This window comes from Fukomys damarensis, unplaced genomic scaffold, assembly GCF_012274545.1.
Source record: "Fukomys damarensis isolate Sample0158 unplaced genomic scaffold, DMR_v1.0_HiC HiC_scaffold_19, whole genome shotgun sequence".
Lineage (NCBI taxonomy): Eukaryota > Metazoa > Chordata > Mammalia > Rodentia > Bathyergidae > Fukomys > Fukomys damarensis.
In genome coordinates, this window is record NW_022900931.1 from 56,677,123 (window position 1) to 56,692,487 (window position 15,365).

Here is a 15,365-nt window from a genome sequence, read left to right on the forward strand (position 1 = left end):
TGTCACTGTCTGACTGATGCCAGCTGAGTTACCATCAGGAGTTACAGGTGGGTCTAGAAAGAACACACACCGTAACTGATGCCTTTTGGAGATTCACAGTAATGAGACCCAAATGCTATTCCCTATTTGACTTTCCGGACCTTCCCCTAAGAGATCACCGGTCAAGTCCAAACTAGAGTGAGTTTGTGGTATGGTTTCATGCCTGTCACCAACACATTTCTTTGGTAAAGGCCAATTTTCTAATCAAGAAAGAATGGGGTTGCCAGGCGTGGTGGCGCACACCTGTAATCCCAGCACTTGGGAGCCTGAGGCAGAAGGATCGCTGTGAGTTTGAGAACAGCCTAGTGAGTTCCAGGGCAGCCTCAACTACATAGTGAGACCCTGTCTCAAAAAAAAAAAAAAAAGAAGAAGAAGAAGAAGAAAGAATGGGGTTAACAGCCAATGTGACCCATATAATACTTTCTACCTAAATACCAAGGTATTTTGTAGATACGCAGAACTATCGGAATCCCAGAAACTTATTTGTAGGATGCTTGCCATGTATGTCACTAGGCAGATGAATACAACCCCAAAGTTAATGTTTTGAAGATAGAGCTTTTAAAATGCTGGCAATAGGGCCAGGGCTTTAGCTCAGTGGTGCAGCAGGCATCTGCCTAGCAAGCGCAAGGATCCGAGTTCGATTCTCCAGTACCAAAAAAAAATTTTTTTTTTAATTAAATAAAATGCTGGAAATAAGACAGTCCTTATTTAGGGACCTACCTAATTAAAAATAATTGTTGGGACTTATCACCAAGGCATGCTTCTCGAACTTATGACTCGCCACTCAGACTTGAGCTGTCTTTTATTTATTTATTTATTTAGCTATTTATTTATTTATTTATATTTGCGGGGATCGAACTCAAGACCTTGCACTTGCGAGGCAGGTGTGGTGCCACGGAGCTACACCCCTGACCTTTGTCTTTTTTTGGTACATCTTATTTATAGAGCTTCAAATTCTTCTTTTTGTACAGTACACCTTGCTTATACAATACTGCAATTTTTTCTGATTGTACTGTATAATACAGTTCTGCAGTCTCATGTTTCTGGTATGCATTACAGTCCTGCATGTTAAGAGTTGAATAAAAGCAAAGCCATCAAGTTGGAGTTTCCTTTGACCGTTTCTTTGTTCTGAATTTGTAATGTACACACTATGTGCAATTCCTCATTTAGCAACCAGTTCATCTAATGACCTAGTCACAGGAACGGAACTCAGTCATTAAATGAGGAATGCCTGTACCAGTTACAGTTATTAAAAAATGTTTAGACATTTTCAAAGTATTTCATAAAATGTGTCATTTATTTATTGTGCTGTGGATCAAACCCAGGCTTTGTGCATGCTAGGCAAAGTGCTCTATGTCTAAGCTACACCCCCCAGTCCTGAAAGGCCTTTTATTAAGATCTGGATTATTTTCTTCCTTCTGCTATTTTTGCTTCCCTTTTCATATACTGCATATATTATGGTTTTCTATGTACAAAGTTCACATTTGAGGCTGTGCTGTGAACGCAAAGATCTTCAGGCGCCAACTCAAGTCAGGCCTGTGCCCTCTGGAGAATCGCTCCCCACGGCAGTTCTAGGTGACATAGGCCCACGTCTGTCATGGACACCGGGCATGTCAGCTGCGTGTCATCCTGCTTCCCTAGGGTGGGGCCCCTGCTTCCTAGCCTCTCGCTGGGAGAAGCTGTACAGAGTCCAGCCAATGCTTCTGCATTCGTCTCTAGGGACTTCAGTTTCTCCCCGTCTTCGCTGTCAGTGCACGAAGCAATTTGCTCCATTTATTGATGTCCATATACTGGTCGTGCCACTTGTGCCCTGATCTTGCCCATCCTCTAAAGCACTACAGATATGACTTCTAGTTTTGCTTGGTTTGCTCTTACTGCCTGCACTCTTAGCTGAGCAGACTAGAGATGAAATATTTGCTGGCAGTATCTGGGCTTCTCCAGGCTGCAGCATAGGTGACATGCACTATAGGAGTTTAATAAATATGTGAATGCAAGTCAGTATCTGTCTGTCTTCTGTCTGTCTGTCTCTCTCTCTGTATGTACTAGGGATTGAACTCCTCTCTCTCCCTCCCTCCATATGTCCCTCCCTCTCTCTCCTCCTCTCTCTCTGTATGTATGTACTGGGGATTGAACTCAGGGCTTTCATCTAAGCCCTTTCACTCCAGCCCTTTATAAAAAAATTTTTTTGAGACAGCTTCTCATTAAATTGTCCTGTCTGGGCTCAAACTTGAGATCCTCCTGTCTCAGGCTCCCCCAGTACTGGGATTACAGGTCTGCATCATCAGACTTGGTGAATGCAAATCTTTTGATGACTACGCACCAGCCCCATGGAGTTAGAACACCCGAATTCTAAGTTTAAATACCTGTGCGACCTTGGACACTAAACCTCAGAAATAATCATGGCCTCAGGTTCTTCAGAGATCAAAGCTTGAGGAAAGACCTTTATGCTTTGAAAAGTACAGTGTTGTTTCTAAATCTGTTATGAACACTTGTGCAGTTGACCTGAGCTCCTGAAGTTTAGCCAACTCCCTGGCTCCAAACGTCTTACTGTATTAATACACTAAATTCACTCTTGTCTTAGGGCCTTTGCACTTGCCACCTCTCCTGGGAAAATATTTCCTCCAGACTTTCCCACAGCAAGTATGCAGTCTTAATTTTCGAGGTCTGTATCAGAGTCAAGACAGATGATGTTGACTGCAAGGAAACAAATTGGTTTCAGGACACTGGGGAAAAGAAGAGATGCTGCTGTTCTATTCTCTCAACATGTGATCCTCTCAATAGCCCTCAAAGGTGTGTACTGTTATTGCCCCCATTTTAAAGATGAGACAGTTGAAGCCTGGAGGGGTTAAGGAAACTGCCAAAGGTTTCACAACTAATAAGTAGCAGAGAGGCTGGGTGTGATGGTGCACACCTGTAATCCCAGCACTCAAGAGGCTGAGGCAGGAGGATCGCTGTGAGTTTGAGACCAGCCTGGGCTACATAGTGAGTTCCAGATCAGTCTCAACTACTTAGTGAGACCCTGTCTCAAAAAAACAAAATAAATAAATAAATAAAAAATAAATAGCAGAGACAAGACACGAATCCAGGCAGTTTTGATCCAGCACCCAGGTACTTAACCATAAGGCAGCCCCCCGCTCCTCACACACACACACCCCTGCTTCTTGAAGACAGATTAAAGCTTGTTAGCCTGGGGTCTGGCATGGGGTAGGTGTTCAACAAACAAGTTAGTTTCCCACTCCTCAGAGACATTTAACTCCCCAAATCAAACCCAAGGCCTCGCCTCTTAGAAGTCAGGTGAGTTATCTACCAGAGATACACTCCAGCCTTGATTTTTAAAATACTAGTTTCTACAAAACCAATGTATTTTGCCAGAAGTTTGAGGACTTAAAACTATGTACCACGTCTTCAAGATTAGATCCAAGACCAAAACCTACCAAAAATCCCCAAACTCAAACCCTCATTTGTCATTGAGGTAAACCAAGGACTACATCAGACTCCACTCCACATCCACCAAAACAACCCTATCTAATCATAGCGTAGTTTGAAGGCTGGACTCTCACCAGACCAAGGTTCAAGTCCCAGCAATGCCCATATTTTATTTGCTGTGTGACCGGAGACAAATGACTTCGCCTCTGACCCTCTGAGATTAACCTGGAACAGCAGTCGTCTCCTTCAAGGGGTTATTTAGGAAGATTCGTTAAGATGATGCACGAAGCACAGTACGTGGAAAGGGCTGGATAAGGGGGAGCTGCCGTTAGCGCTACTACCAGCGCCAGCCTTTGCCCCTCTTTTTGGCGTGTTTTACTGCCTCTTGGACCCGCACTCATCCCACGTTCTCTCCGTTTCGGGGATTGAACCCAGGACCTTCACACTGAGCTACATTCTCAATCTTCTCTGTATTTTAAGTTTTAGAGACCGAGTCACTCTGATACCCAGGCTGGGTTCGAACTTGCGATCATCTTGCCTCTGCCCTCCAGAATGCTGGGATTAATAGGCGTGCACCTCCATGCCTGGTTTGCGCGCTGCTCTTCTCAGGAGAGTCTTCGTGTCCATCTCTGTCCCTCCTACCTTCAGCTCTTCTGTTAGCCGCCAAGAAGGAGGCACCAATATTTGGCAGAGGCCGGGACTACACTGTAAATCGCACCGGCACCTGTTCCTCCAGGCTGCAGTTTGTCTAGCCCGACGATCATTCAAGGGCGATATAAGCTTCGGGACCAATCAGAAACGGCAGCGGCAGAGCAATGCCCGCCTCTTTAAGGATCCCTCGCGTCTTATTGGATGCATCTGAGCGCATATGCCACTCTGAGCCAATTAGAAAATAATACGGCCAGCCAATCAGCAGTGACAGCACAGCTGACTGGCGCGGGAAGGGCGCTGTGATCTGTGGTTTGGAACAAGTTAGTAGCGGGTCAGCACGGCGCCCTGTGTAGGCGCCAATCCTGCTAACCGAGCTGTAACCTTAGGGGCAATTCATGTCGCGGCAGTGGGTGACCTGAGGTACACAGTTAATTCTGGCTCAGCGGACAGTGGTGCCGGCGAGAATTTGTAGTTTTAGAATTTAGGTCAGTCATGGGCCAAGGTTCTGTCCACTCTTGTGTGTTCCCTATTCCCCGAATGCTTCCGGGTAAGGCAGGGTGGATTGTGCGGCCAATCAACGATGGGGCAGGGCAAGAGGCGGGAAAAGGGTGCCACACATCATGAGGGTCTTCGGGCCAAAAAGTACGGAGGCCTTCTACACAGCCCCTCAGCTTCTCTGCGAATTTAGGTGAGAGAAAGGGGCAATGGCTTGCACAGGACTCATTCAGACCAGGTGTGGTGGCACGTGCCTGCAATCCCAGAACTCTGGGATGCTGAGTCGGGAGGAACGAAAGTTTGAGTTTAGCCTGGGCAACTTGCCCACTTACGGAGACCCTGTCTCTAAATAAAAATGGGGCGGTGTGTGGCTGGGGTGTCTCAATGTGAAGGCCCTAAATTCAATCACCAGTACGTAAATAAATAGAGGGAAGTTCAGGATAAAAGCCAGAAAGACCAGAATGACAGGGGTTCCTCTGAGGTCTTGCTGAAGCAGCCTTCTCTGCTATTCCTGCGAAGGAGTTAATGGCCCAGAAAAGATGTGGGAAATGGAGAACTCCGTAGCCAATCAACACTGGCAGAAGGCCAGGGTCTGAGCTCTGCAGCCAATCAGCTTCAGGTCGGAGGCAGAAGCTGGGAAACGGCCCTGTCCCGAGGATCTTCCAGGCTGCTCAGTGTGCGCCCAGCAGGTACCGGCTGCGGGGGGGGGGCAGCACTGCAACCAATCAGCGTCAGCCTCGGGATCCAGGTGCGAAAGGGCGCTGTGCCCCGCTGGTTACCTCGTGCCCTTCCCCTGGCCTCGCGCTGCTCTCCACTTTCTAACGGTCACTCGGGCTTGCATGTAAGCGAGGCTGAAAAAGGAAGACAAACGAGGTAGAACCGGGTGAGTGCCGTGGTTTTTCTTACTTGAGCCTACCCCAGGCAAAGCAGGGTCTGGAGACTTGAGTGGCTGCTGTGGAGGGTCAGAAAAGAATGGAGAGAGTTTTAGGCCCTGGTTTTGTTTGTTTGTTTGTTTGTTTGTTCCAATCCCGGAATCCTGGAGAGGAAATGGGGGCTCTGTGCACTTTGGGCTGTGAAGAAGCCAAGCCAACACACACTCCAAGTTGTGGCCCCCAAGGCCAGTTCAAGCTGGAAACGCATTCTGAAGATGTCAGAAGCCCTTAGCTCTGCACTGGGTCATGGCCATGAGGTGTGGCTGCTGCACGTTGGCTATGGTCCTGGCCTGAGTCTGGATCTAGCAACTGTGAGGAGAAGTTGTAGTTCTTCAGAGGTTATAGTCACTGGCCAAGACATGAAGTTGGTGTGTACCTGGGCTGGGAGTGAGAGCTAGGTCAAAGCCCCTAGGAAAGTTACCAAGCGTCACTGCAGGCGGGGTATGCTGGGAATATGTGTGTGCTTGAGGGGCTCCTGGCAGATTTTCCTTATTGGGTACAGGTTGAGCAACGTGGTCAGGAGGTAAAGGCAAGAGATCCTTTGGAGGTTCTAGGATGGAAGCCTCTGAATCAAAGCCCAGCTAGCTAACTGCCTTACTATTGCCAGGCAGTGGCTCTAGACAGAACGGGGAGCCCGCAGTGTCAGGAGCTTTCCAGTCTACTCTTCCTTATGCTCTTTTTGGTCATTCCCAGAAGATATCAGGCTGCAAGTTGAGGCAGGTGCATGGGGGAGGTGAATATTATACTGGACACGGGGGGAGGTATTCTGCTCTTTAGAAAATCAAGTCTGTCTTTAGCAATGTTCTCTTTATACTCATTGGGCATAGTCTTGATACTTAATTTCTTTCAGCTGTTCAGTGGTATTAATGCTTTCAGAGTGCTTCTACTTATACCCAGAGTTCTTAAATCATGGGTAGAAGTGCAGGGCACAGTCCACAAGTGGACTTCAAGGGTCTATAAGCTCCTAGAAATATTTGTATGTATGTAGCCAGGCCAATGGCACGTGCCTGTAATCCCAGGATTCTGGAGGCAGGAGGATCATAAATTTGAGCCCAACCTGGGCCACCCTGTCTCAAAATTTTGAAAAAATATTTTATTCAGTTCAATCCCCAGTACCATATACACAGACATAAGTAAAATTTGTATACATTTGTGTATAGGAATGGGGGAAAGGATAAAGGAAAAAGAATAACCTGTCCAGGAATGGGTGGGCTACAGAGCAATTTGTGGAATTTATCATTCATTCATTCATATGGTGTGATTGTCTACAATATGTTAACAGTTGGTCCTATGGCTTACATTCTCATCTGGATGATTATCCTGAAGAGGTTAAGAATCATTGGAATCAAGCTGGCTTCTGTATTATTTATGGGGTCTGGGCAAAACTACAAATGAATATCCCTACCTCCTGTTCTTCCTGTACCTGCTGTGACCCACACCTTAGTGTGTCTCACATACTAGCCTGCATATACATCCCAGCTCAGTCCACATGCCCTTTACACACAATCGGGGCCTAAAAGTGTCTGTATCTGTCACACAGTCCACTGTATGAGTACAAACATGGGAATTGAGGCTTATGTTGGTTGTGGATGTGGATTCAGAGTCATGTGGTCCAGGAAACCCTGGGCTATGGATTCCCAGAGCATGGTCTCATGACAGCTGCTGGTGTGTGTGTGTGGGGGTACTCTTAAGTTTCCAGGTGGGTCCTTCCTAGATGCCCTCGGACTCTTTTGCCCCCCAGGAGGCACATAGCCAGAGGAGATCTGAGTGAGGCCCTCTGCCTTAGTTTCAGTGAACACTGGTACTCTGCCCTGGTCTTGGATCAGTCCCTATGTAGAAGATGAGGGTCTTGGGTGAGGTCAGCCCAAAATTAGGACTGAAGAGAAAGACCATCTATTATGAGGATAAAGGGGAATCTAAATTTTCTGACTTCTAGTCAAGTTTCTTTTCCACTTAATCCATAAAAGATGCTCTATGATAAGAGTCTCTGTGACCTAGATTTTGCTAACCCAGGTATGACCATGTGGTTCCCGGGTTATGTACATCATAGGTTTAAGGGAAGAAAGGAATTCGTCCTGTGGCATGTTATCTCCTCTGGTATGTTTGGATGTACTTAACCAGAAAGAGCAAACATCTTGAAAGTTTATATCAGATTGGGCATTTAGTCAATTTATATAAGATATTGTGGAGAGTTTCAGCACACTGACATATGGAAAGAGATACATACATTGGTGGAATTTTTCCTAATACAATTTTTCTAAATCAAATCTTGTTCGATGTGATTTGGGGAGTGGGCTCAATATTTAAAATAAGTGAGAACATTTTTTTTCATAAAACATAATCCTTGACCTTACTGGTTTTAATATTTAGATATACTGATATTTGTATTGTGTTGACATATCAAGCTGAAGGAGTTTATAATACAAAAATTTCTGGAAAGCTCTGACAGGCAAACACATTTCCTGAAAATAAGTACCTCACTCATTTCCTCCTTACTGTCTCATTAGTCAAGTCTATCTAAGAATATAAGCATGACTCATGCATATAATCCCAACTCTGGGAGGCTGAGGCAGAAGGATGGCAAGTTCAAACCCAGCCTGGGCAATTTAACAATCCAGCAAGATACTGTCTCAAAAATTAAAAATAAAAAGGGATTTCTCTCGTGGCAAAGGCCCTGGGTTCAACCCCAGGACCCTAATACCAAGAATAAAGAAAAATCGAATCTCAAAGTTGATTTAATAATGAGTATTAAAAAGAACAGAGGTGCAGAAGTCAGACATCCTTTTTCATGTATTCTGGTGCTGAATCTCTCCTATCCACTCTACCTTCTGCCGAGGTGGAGGCTTGTATCTTCTTAACCTGTGGTTTCTGGGCTGTACCCCAGAACAAATGCAAATGATTCCTACTGAGTCAGCTTGGGAAGTGGAAGGTAAGCATGGTTTCTGAGGCCAGACAAGGAAGAACCTTCAAAAATAGGTCAGCAGTGTCCCTACTCTTCCCAGTCAAAGTGCTTCTGCTGCCAGTGCTTAGTGCAGGATGGCCTGGATTATACTACCAAGAAGGTAGACAGAGGCTAGAGAAGGGCCTGGGGTGTCTCTAGTTTAGGGGCTTAAGTACAGAGGGCCTGAGGGGAGCTCTAAGGAAACCCTCTCTAAGGGGATATCCTTAGGTAGGGTAGACACTAAGTGAGAGGTAACATGAGCTTTCTCACTCTGGGGGCTTTTGCTCACTGTGGGGAGTCCCCTTACCCCTCTCCTCCCTTTTAAATTCCCCAAAAGCCCAGTGGTACTCCCTGACTTTGTTGCTACCCTTTGATCACAGTCCCCAACTCTTAATCATCAGAGGGAAAAACCACAGTAACGGGGCAGCTGAGTCACAGGCACATGATGGAGGGCTAGGAGGTAAGGGGATGGCACTCCACTGGGTGATGGTGCAGTCTTCCAGAGCCCTGTATCTTCCCTTCTATACTTGGGGTCTGTCCTTCTGGCTTTCTCCATTTTTTCCTTGTTTTTAGCGATTATTTCTGCATTAGAGAAAAGATGCAGCCATCCCTCTGTTTACATGTATATCAAGGTTGATGTTTTATCTGTCTTTTATTATGTGGTTATCTACTGTGTCCTTGGGTGTGGTGATGTGAGGAGTTAGAAAGCTCAAAAATGGAAAATCTTTAATGCTCAGAGTAGCAGATGAATACAGCTTGCCCATTTGCATTTTCCCTTTCACTCTGACTCAACTTCCCCTGTCCCCACCCTACTGCCCCTCCACCAGCCTCACCAGCCTCACCCACCGACACACCCTGTCTGATCTACAAGGGTTAACACTTGCCCACACCCAAACTAGAAGGAGAGGAAAGGCATTTTTAGATCTGGAGAGAGAAAGTAGGAGGCTGTTCTGAACATTTTGGAGTCCTGTAGCCAAAGATAGAAAAGGGAGACTAGAGACAATGCTATTTGGATCTAGGAGAGGACCAGGATCTAAAGGAGAAACTTAGGGGGAACCAGACTGTGTCTTGTCACCAGAACAACCCACCAGTATCTGACTTGTCTTCTAAGTATTATGGCACATATATGATATGCCAGGCACACACCATAAGTACTTGGTCAACATCTGTTGAATGAAACAAAAATCCGCTACAGGATCAGTGATAATACAGTAAGAAGCAGAAAAAGAAATTTGAGCCTCCCGGGCCTTATTTTGTCCTCATATCAAAGAGTGCTGAAGTATGAAAAGAGGGGAAATCTCTAGGGACTTTGACCCCTTGGGCAGGAAGTGAAAGAAACCCCTGAGTCCTGATTTCAGAGAAATGTCATTTGTCATCAGCCCAAGAAAAGGAAATTTTTCTTTCCAAAGACCACCACAAGCCCTTGCTGGGTTTGCCCCCTTCAGAGCTGGATGGGAGGATCTGAGTCACACACACACACACACACACACACACACACACACCCACCCAGAGTCCTCAATGGCAGCCCAAATAAACAGGGTTCATTCCCCACATAGCTAGTAATGCTGCCCAGTACTGGGCCAGGGAGAGGGAGGAGGCATCTTCTGACCTCCCTCTCCTTGGAATGCCGATGTTTCCATCTCTCTCTCTCTTTTCTTTTTTACTGCTGAGGTAGCAGAAATAGCTTCTAGGTACTATACCTCTACTGTCACCTCTAATGTCATGTGAATGGTGCTATGTACTTAAAAACAACTTTCATATTCTTGTCATTTCATCCTCATCCCCACCTTCAAATGAGGTAAGCAGAGATTATCCTCATTTCATGAATGAGGTAACTGAGGCCCAAAAGAGGCATCTTGCCCAAGGTGACTTAACTAGTAATGGGCAGAGATGAGACTCAAATTCAAGTCTGATTATACCAAAGTCCTTGTTGCCACAGATTTCACAAATGAAGAGGCAGGAGGTTAAGATGCAGAACATCTGGGTTCTGGAAGCTGAGTTGCGGTCTCTCCTGCAGGTGTAAAGCATAGACAGGGTCATACAACCACACCCCCTGGGGGACCGTGGCAGACTGATACCTGGGACGTCCAATGGAGGACTGAGGCCAGGGGCGGGGCTAGCTTTGGGGGAGGGGGCAGGAATCAGAACAGCAGTTCAGAGCATGTGGTTCCAGGAGGCAGCTACAACCGGTAAGTGTTCCTCAGCCAAGGCCTTTCTTCCATTATGCTCTCTTGCTCTTTCTGTTCACTATAACCCTCTCCTGAGACATCCAAGTAGTAAACCTCTATCCTACAATAATTACTCATGGAGAACCTGCACCCAGGACTAGGCTGGGTGCTAAAATATGTAGGCTCTGTTTCTTGTGGTATCTGGGTTTCTGGTTCTCTTCCTAAAAGTGGTGGCTTTGATGTGCAATAAACTGATTTGCTGGATTCCTTCTTCTCACTTTTTGGCATATAAAAAATAACATTACACAATGTCTGTGTCCTAATCCTGAGAGGGAATAGCCTCCTCCTGGACAGTTCCCATTTCCCGTCTTTCCACTTCTCCAATCAAAAACCTCTCTCCATCATTGGATCAGGAGGAGCCTTCTCCCCTGGCTTCTAAATTTGCCATCTTAACTCACTAGATGGGAGTCCTTGTTCTCTTCCAGCTCCTCTGAGGATGTGTTTTAGAAGCTTCAATTTTAGGAAGATGACTTACTGATGCCTTAGGGTCTGCTTCCCTGCAGCCATGACCTGGTCTTGCTGCCCTGACTTTCCAGATGATGGGCTCCACATGATGTATTGCTGGAGGAGGGTCCACTAGATTTTAAGCTCTCCCATGATGCTCTATGCCTAAATGGCAGGGTTGACTGAGTTCTGTGATAACCCTGCCTGAAATGAGGAAAGCCCAACCTGCTGAGAGAGCTTTCTCTGCAGAAGGGTTTGGAGAAGCAGAAGTATCTATGACTGCTATCCTTTAAACCATGGGTTCCCATCTACACTAGTGGGTTTTTTTGTTTTGTTTTTAGTACCAGGGATTGAACTCAGGACCTTGTGCTTGGGAGGCAGGTGACAGCACCACTGAGCTAAATCTCCAGCCTGTTTTTTTTTTTTTTTAATTTATACTAATCTTTTAAAAACTGCTTTATATTTCTATTAATTTCCTGGCTCTTGCTCTTTTAAATTCTGATTTTTATCTATCTTTTAAAAAAGAGGCAGGTGAGCACCACTGAGCTAAATCTCCAGCCTGTTTTTTTTTTTTTTTAATTTATACTAATCTTTTAAAAACTGCTTTATATTTCTATTAATTTCCTGGCTCTTGCTCTTTTAAATTCTGATTTTTATCTATCTTTTTCTTTTTCTTTTTGGTACCAGGGATCATCCCCAAACTTGGGAACTTGTGCGAGAGACAGGTGGTAGCACCACTGAGCTAAATCCCTGGCCCTCTGGTTTTTATCTAATTTCCATTTTCTAACACTACATCCCTACTGCTAGCTTCTGTTACGCCTCTGGATAAAGTCTAGATCCTCTCTTGGGTTACTTAATTTGCTCCATTTGTGACAGACAGCTCTGATCTTGACCTGTAACTCAACTCTTTCTCTCCTCACCTCCACAGGCTTGAGAACATGCTGTTCCTCCCTCCTCTTTCTGCCATGGACCCCACACTGTAGTCTTTCTCTCAGTCTCTGAAATTGGTAATTTAGGCAAGGCATAATGCCTTTGTCCCCCACAAGACTGCTTAGCCCTTATGGCTCTGATCGGTTGGTACGGCTTGCAGCCAGTCTCCGGCCAGCACTGTGTGATACCCTGATCACTGTAGAGGGCCAGGAGTTCCCAGCTCACAGCCTGGTGCTAGCAGGTGTAAGCCAGCAGCTGGGCTGCAGGGGCCAGTGGGTTCTGGTAGAAGGCATCAGCCATTCCACCTTTGCCCAGCTTCTGAGTTTTGTTTATGGGGAGAGTGTAGACCTGCAACCTGGAGACCTGGGGCCCCTCGAGGAGGCAGCCAGGGCCTTGGGTGTGCAAGCCCTGGAAGAAGCCTGCAGAAAGGCTCGAAGGGACAAGACTGAAGAAAAGCTGGATCCAGGGCTGAAGAAACATCAGGAGGAGCCAGAGGAACCCACAAGAGATTCTGAGAGAGGACTGGGGAGCCTTGGAAAGAAGCAAAACCCAGCTAAGTTTTTTAGACTTGGTGGGAGAGAACAGAAGTTGCACAAGCACAAGGCACCAAGAGAGAGCCCTGAGATGACAGGGGCAACACAGGAGTTTCAAAGGGAGATGAGATCAAAGAAGGAGAAACTCAGCCAAATTCCTGTTAGCCACAGGGAAGCAGATGGGAAACAAGGAGTAGTCCTCAGGGTGATAGAGAGCCCAGGGAGCTCTGAGGAAAGTCTGAGGGCATTCCCTGGTCCCCTTCCCCTACCAGGTTCCCTCCAAACCAGAATCATCCCCAGCCCCTGGTGGGCTGAGGCCCCCTGGCTGGGGGAAGGCCAGCCTTCCCTATGGAGCATCCTGCTGTGGCCACCCAGATATGGCGCTCCCTTCCCCCACAGTACCCCCAACACTGGAGCCTGGCAGGAAGTCTGGCCTCAGGACCAGAGGTGAGTGAAGGACCTAGTGGAAGACTGTCAGGATGGGAGGGAGTGGCCCTGAAGAGGCAAACAGTTGGGTGGAAGCACCACATCCATTATCTCTATTGTGCATTTCCTGAACTGAGGATGGGACAAGAAGCTCCCACCACAGAGGAAGCCAAGGTCCAGCCCCCAAGGACTCAGAACACCTTCATGAGGAAGGGGCCAGGGTTGGCCAGGCTCCCAGGTTTTTCTAAGGCTATAATTCTCCCCAACCCCACCCCTAGGATCTCACTGACCCTGAACCACCCGAAAGGGCTCTGGAGTCAGAATCAGTTGGTCTCCTCCAGCCCCTCCTTAGGTAAGCCCCTCACTGTCCTGAACACAGGGATCCTTCCCTGGGGCTGGGCTCCAAGAGTCCAGCCTGAGCTCCTTCTCACTCTCCTCTCTCCAGGTTCCCACCCCCAGGTCCCTTTGCAGCTCAGCCCCGGGGAGATAGAAGAGTCTGGGCAGGCCACAGGTGAGTAGGATGAGAGCATTTTTGCCTCAGCCCCAGAGGAGCGCCTTATGTCTTGCCTGGATATTCCAGGAATTTGGCTGTGGGATTCCTGGCCCTGCTTTGCTTTGACTTCTCTATCCACCCGGGCACACGGGCAACCTGTGTAGGTCAGGACAGCACAGCAGGCGGCCCATCTCACCAACACCCTCCTCTGCCCCCTCCTGCTCGGCCTCGGCCCTATTCTTGCTCTGTCTGTGGAAAGAGGTTTTCACTCAAGCATCAGATGGAGACGCACTACCGAGTCCACACAGGTATGGGCGCCGTGCTCAGTGTGACTCCCTCTCCCCCGCTCCGGCGCAATTCTCTCCTTTACTCGCTCTGTGTAACCCTAACTTGACAAGTCTTTGCCCCTTCTTTTCTCTTCTCTTGGCCTCCCCTCCACCCGCCCTAGGAGAGAAACCCTTCTCCTGTACCCTGTGTCCTCAGCGCTCCCGGGACTTCTCCGCCATGACCAAGCACCTGAGGACGCACGGGGCCGCTCCATACCGCTGCCCTCTGTGCAGGGCCGGGTGCCCCAGTCTGTCCTCTATGCAGGCACACATGCGTGGCCACTCGCCCAGCCAGCTCCCGCCGGGATGGACCATAAGCTCCACTTTTCTCTACTCCTCCTCGAAAAAGTCCCGGGCCGTGAGCTCTCTTGCTCCCTCCTCTTCTACCACCTGAGCTTCTCAGGCCTCAGCCAAAAGTCCAGTGAGTGAAAGGCCAGCCATCTCGGCACTGCTGCTCCAGCGGCCTGGCAAAATTCCGTCGCAGAAGCACCACAGCACTGGCGCGGAGAGTCCTCTCCCGAATAGCTGAGAGTAGCAGAAGCTTGGGCCAGCCTTCCCGGGTAAGGCCAGGACACTGACGTTTGCCGAAGAGACGATCAATTGTACGGGTTCTGTCGGTTGCATCATCATAATAAAGAGTTTCCGGTGCTGTCTGGTAAGCACTGGAAAGAAAGACGAATCCAGACTTCAGTCCGTGCTTGGAGACCCCCAACATAAGCCAAGTCTCTTGTCCTGTAGCGGCCTCTGGTGGTCGTGCGTCCGCTAAAGTCACCGTCCACTTGCAGGTGCGCCTATTCCTCCTCCGGAGGCATTGCTCGAAAAACTTGTGTCCTGGCAAACTTCACAGAAGGCCCGGGACTGGGGTAGAGGTTGGTTGTGAGAACCAAAGACATTGGCCCCATCCACAGCAATACAGCGCGCGGGGGGAGCTGATCTAGGTACGCCCGGTGCAGGGCTGGAGAGGAGCGCAAGCTCCGGCTCTTTCGGTCACCTGCCTCTAAGCACAAGACCGGTGAGATGCGCCTCTCCGGCACCTTCTCTTCTTGCCTACAGAAACACCTGAGAATCTCGCTGGAAACCGAGACTAACCCTTTGCGTCGTTCCTTCCCGAGCCCATGTCTCCGAGTTTCCTAGCGCCGGACGGGTTCTCAGGGTCCGAAGCCCGCGGCACCCTGGGAGCGGTAGTCCATGCTGGCTTCTGGCTCCGACCAGAACAATGGGAGGAGTCTGGGGCGAGGACCACACCTTCCAGGGACCCGGAACTAGCTTTCCCGATTCTGGTCGGAGACCTGGGAGTCCCCGTTCTTGCTCCCCAGCCCCCGGCAGAAGGAGCAGTTTATCTAAACTACATTTCCCGAAGGCCTCTGCGGATCGCCCCGCCGCGGCCGCGACGCAGGGTCTATGCTTTCCAGGTGGGGTCTTGAGAGAGCAGCTGCCGGCCCCAGACTCCCGGTCCCGTGGTGCCCCGCGGCGGCGCTAGTTGTTGTCGGACGCAGCAGCC

At 48.3% G+C, this 15,365-nt stretch overlaps 2 protein-coding genes across 7 annotated transcripts in view; both read left to right on the top strand.

The window, feature by feature from the left end:
• Nucleotides 1–5,281: 5,281 nt before the first annotated feature.
• Nucleotides 5,282–14,543, top strand: Zbtb32 (zinc finger and BTB domain containing 32). Of its 6 annotated transcripts, none has more exons than XM_010631831.2 (6): nucleotides 5,282–5,300; nucleotides 12,085–13,066; nucleotides 13,324–13,397; nucleotides 13,491–13,556; nucleotides 13,703–13,846; nucleotides 13,987–14,543. In XM_010631831.2, exons 2-6 carry the CDS (start codon nucleotides 12,183–12,185, stop codon nucleotides 14,256–14,258), a joined length of 1,440 nt encoding a protein of 479 aa, XP_010630133.1. In that variant the 5' UTR covers nucleotides 5,282–5,300; nucleotides 12,085–12,182; the 3' UTR covers nucleotides 14,259–14,543. The 6 variants fall into 6 exon arrangements, with proteins under 6 accessions (XP_010630133.1, XP_010630132.1, XP_033621634.1 ...); XM_010631830.1 differs by lacking the exon at nucleotides 5,282–5,300 and adding an exon at nucleotides 5,324–5,494; XM_033765743.1 differs by lacking the exons at nucleotides 5,282–5,300; nucleotides 13,324–13,397 and adding an exon at nucleotides 5,326–5,494 and having other exon boundaries at nucleotides 12,892–13,066.
• Nucleotides 14,544–15,080: 537 nt separating this feature from the next.
• Nucleotides 15,081–15,365, top strand: part of Kmt2b (lysine methyltransferase 2B) — a 22,577-nt gene continuing 22,292 nt past the window's right edge. Inside the window, exon 1 of the mRNA XM_033765981.1 lies at nucleotides 15,081–15,144. Coding sequence (XP_033621872.1) covers nucleotides 15,081–15,144 — 64 coding nt within the window. The remainder of the gene's footprint in view (nucleotides 15,145–15,365) is intronic.

Coding starts and splice junctions, on each gene's coding strand:
- Zbtb32 (XM_010631835.1), top strand. CDS start 12,183: ATGCCTTTGTCCCCCACAAGACTGCTTAGCCCTTATGGCTCTGATCGG. Junction 13,552..13,673: donor ATAGAAGAGTCTGGGCAGGC/CACAGGTGAGTA, acceptor TGACTTCTCTAT/CCACCCGGGCACACGGGCAA. Junction 13,847..13,986: donor GCACTACCGAGTCCACACAG/GTATGGGCGCCG, acceptor CACCCGCCCTAG/GAGAGAAACCCTTCTCCTGT.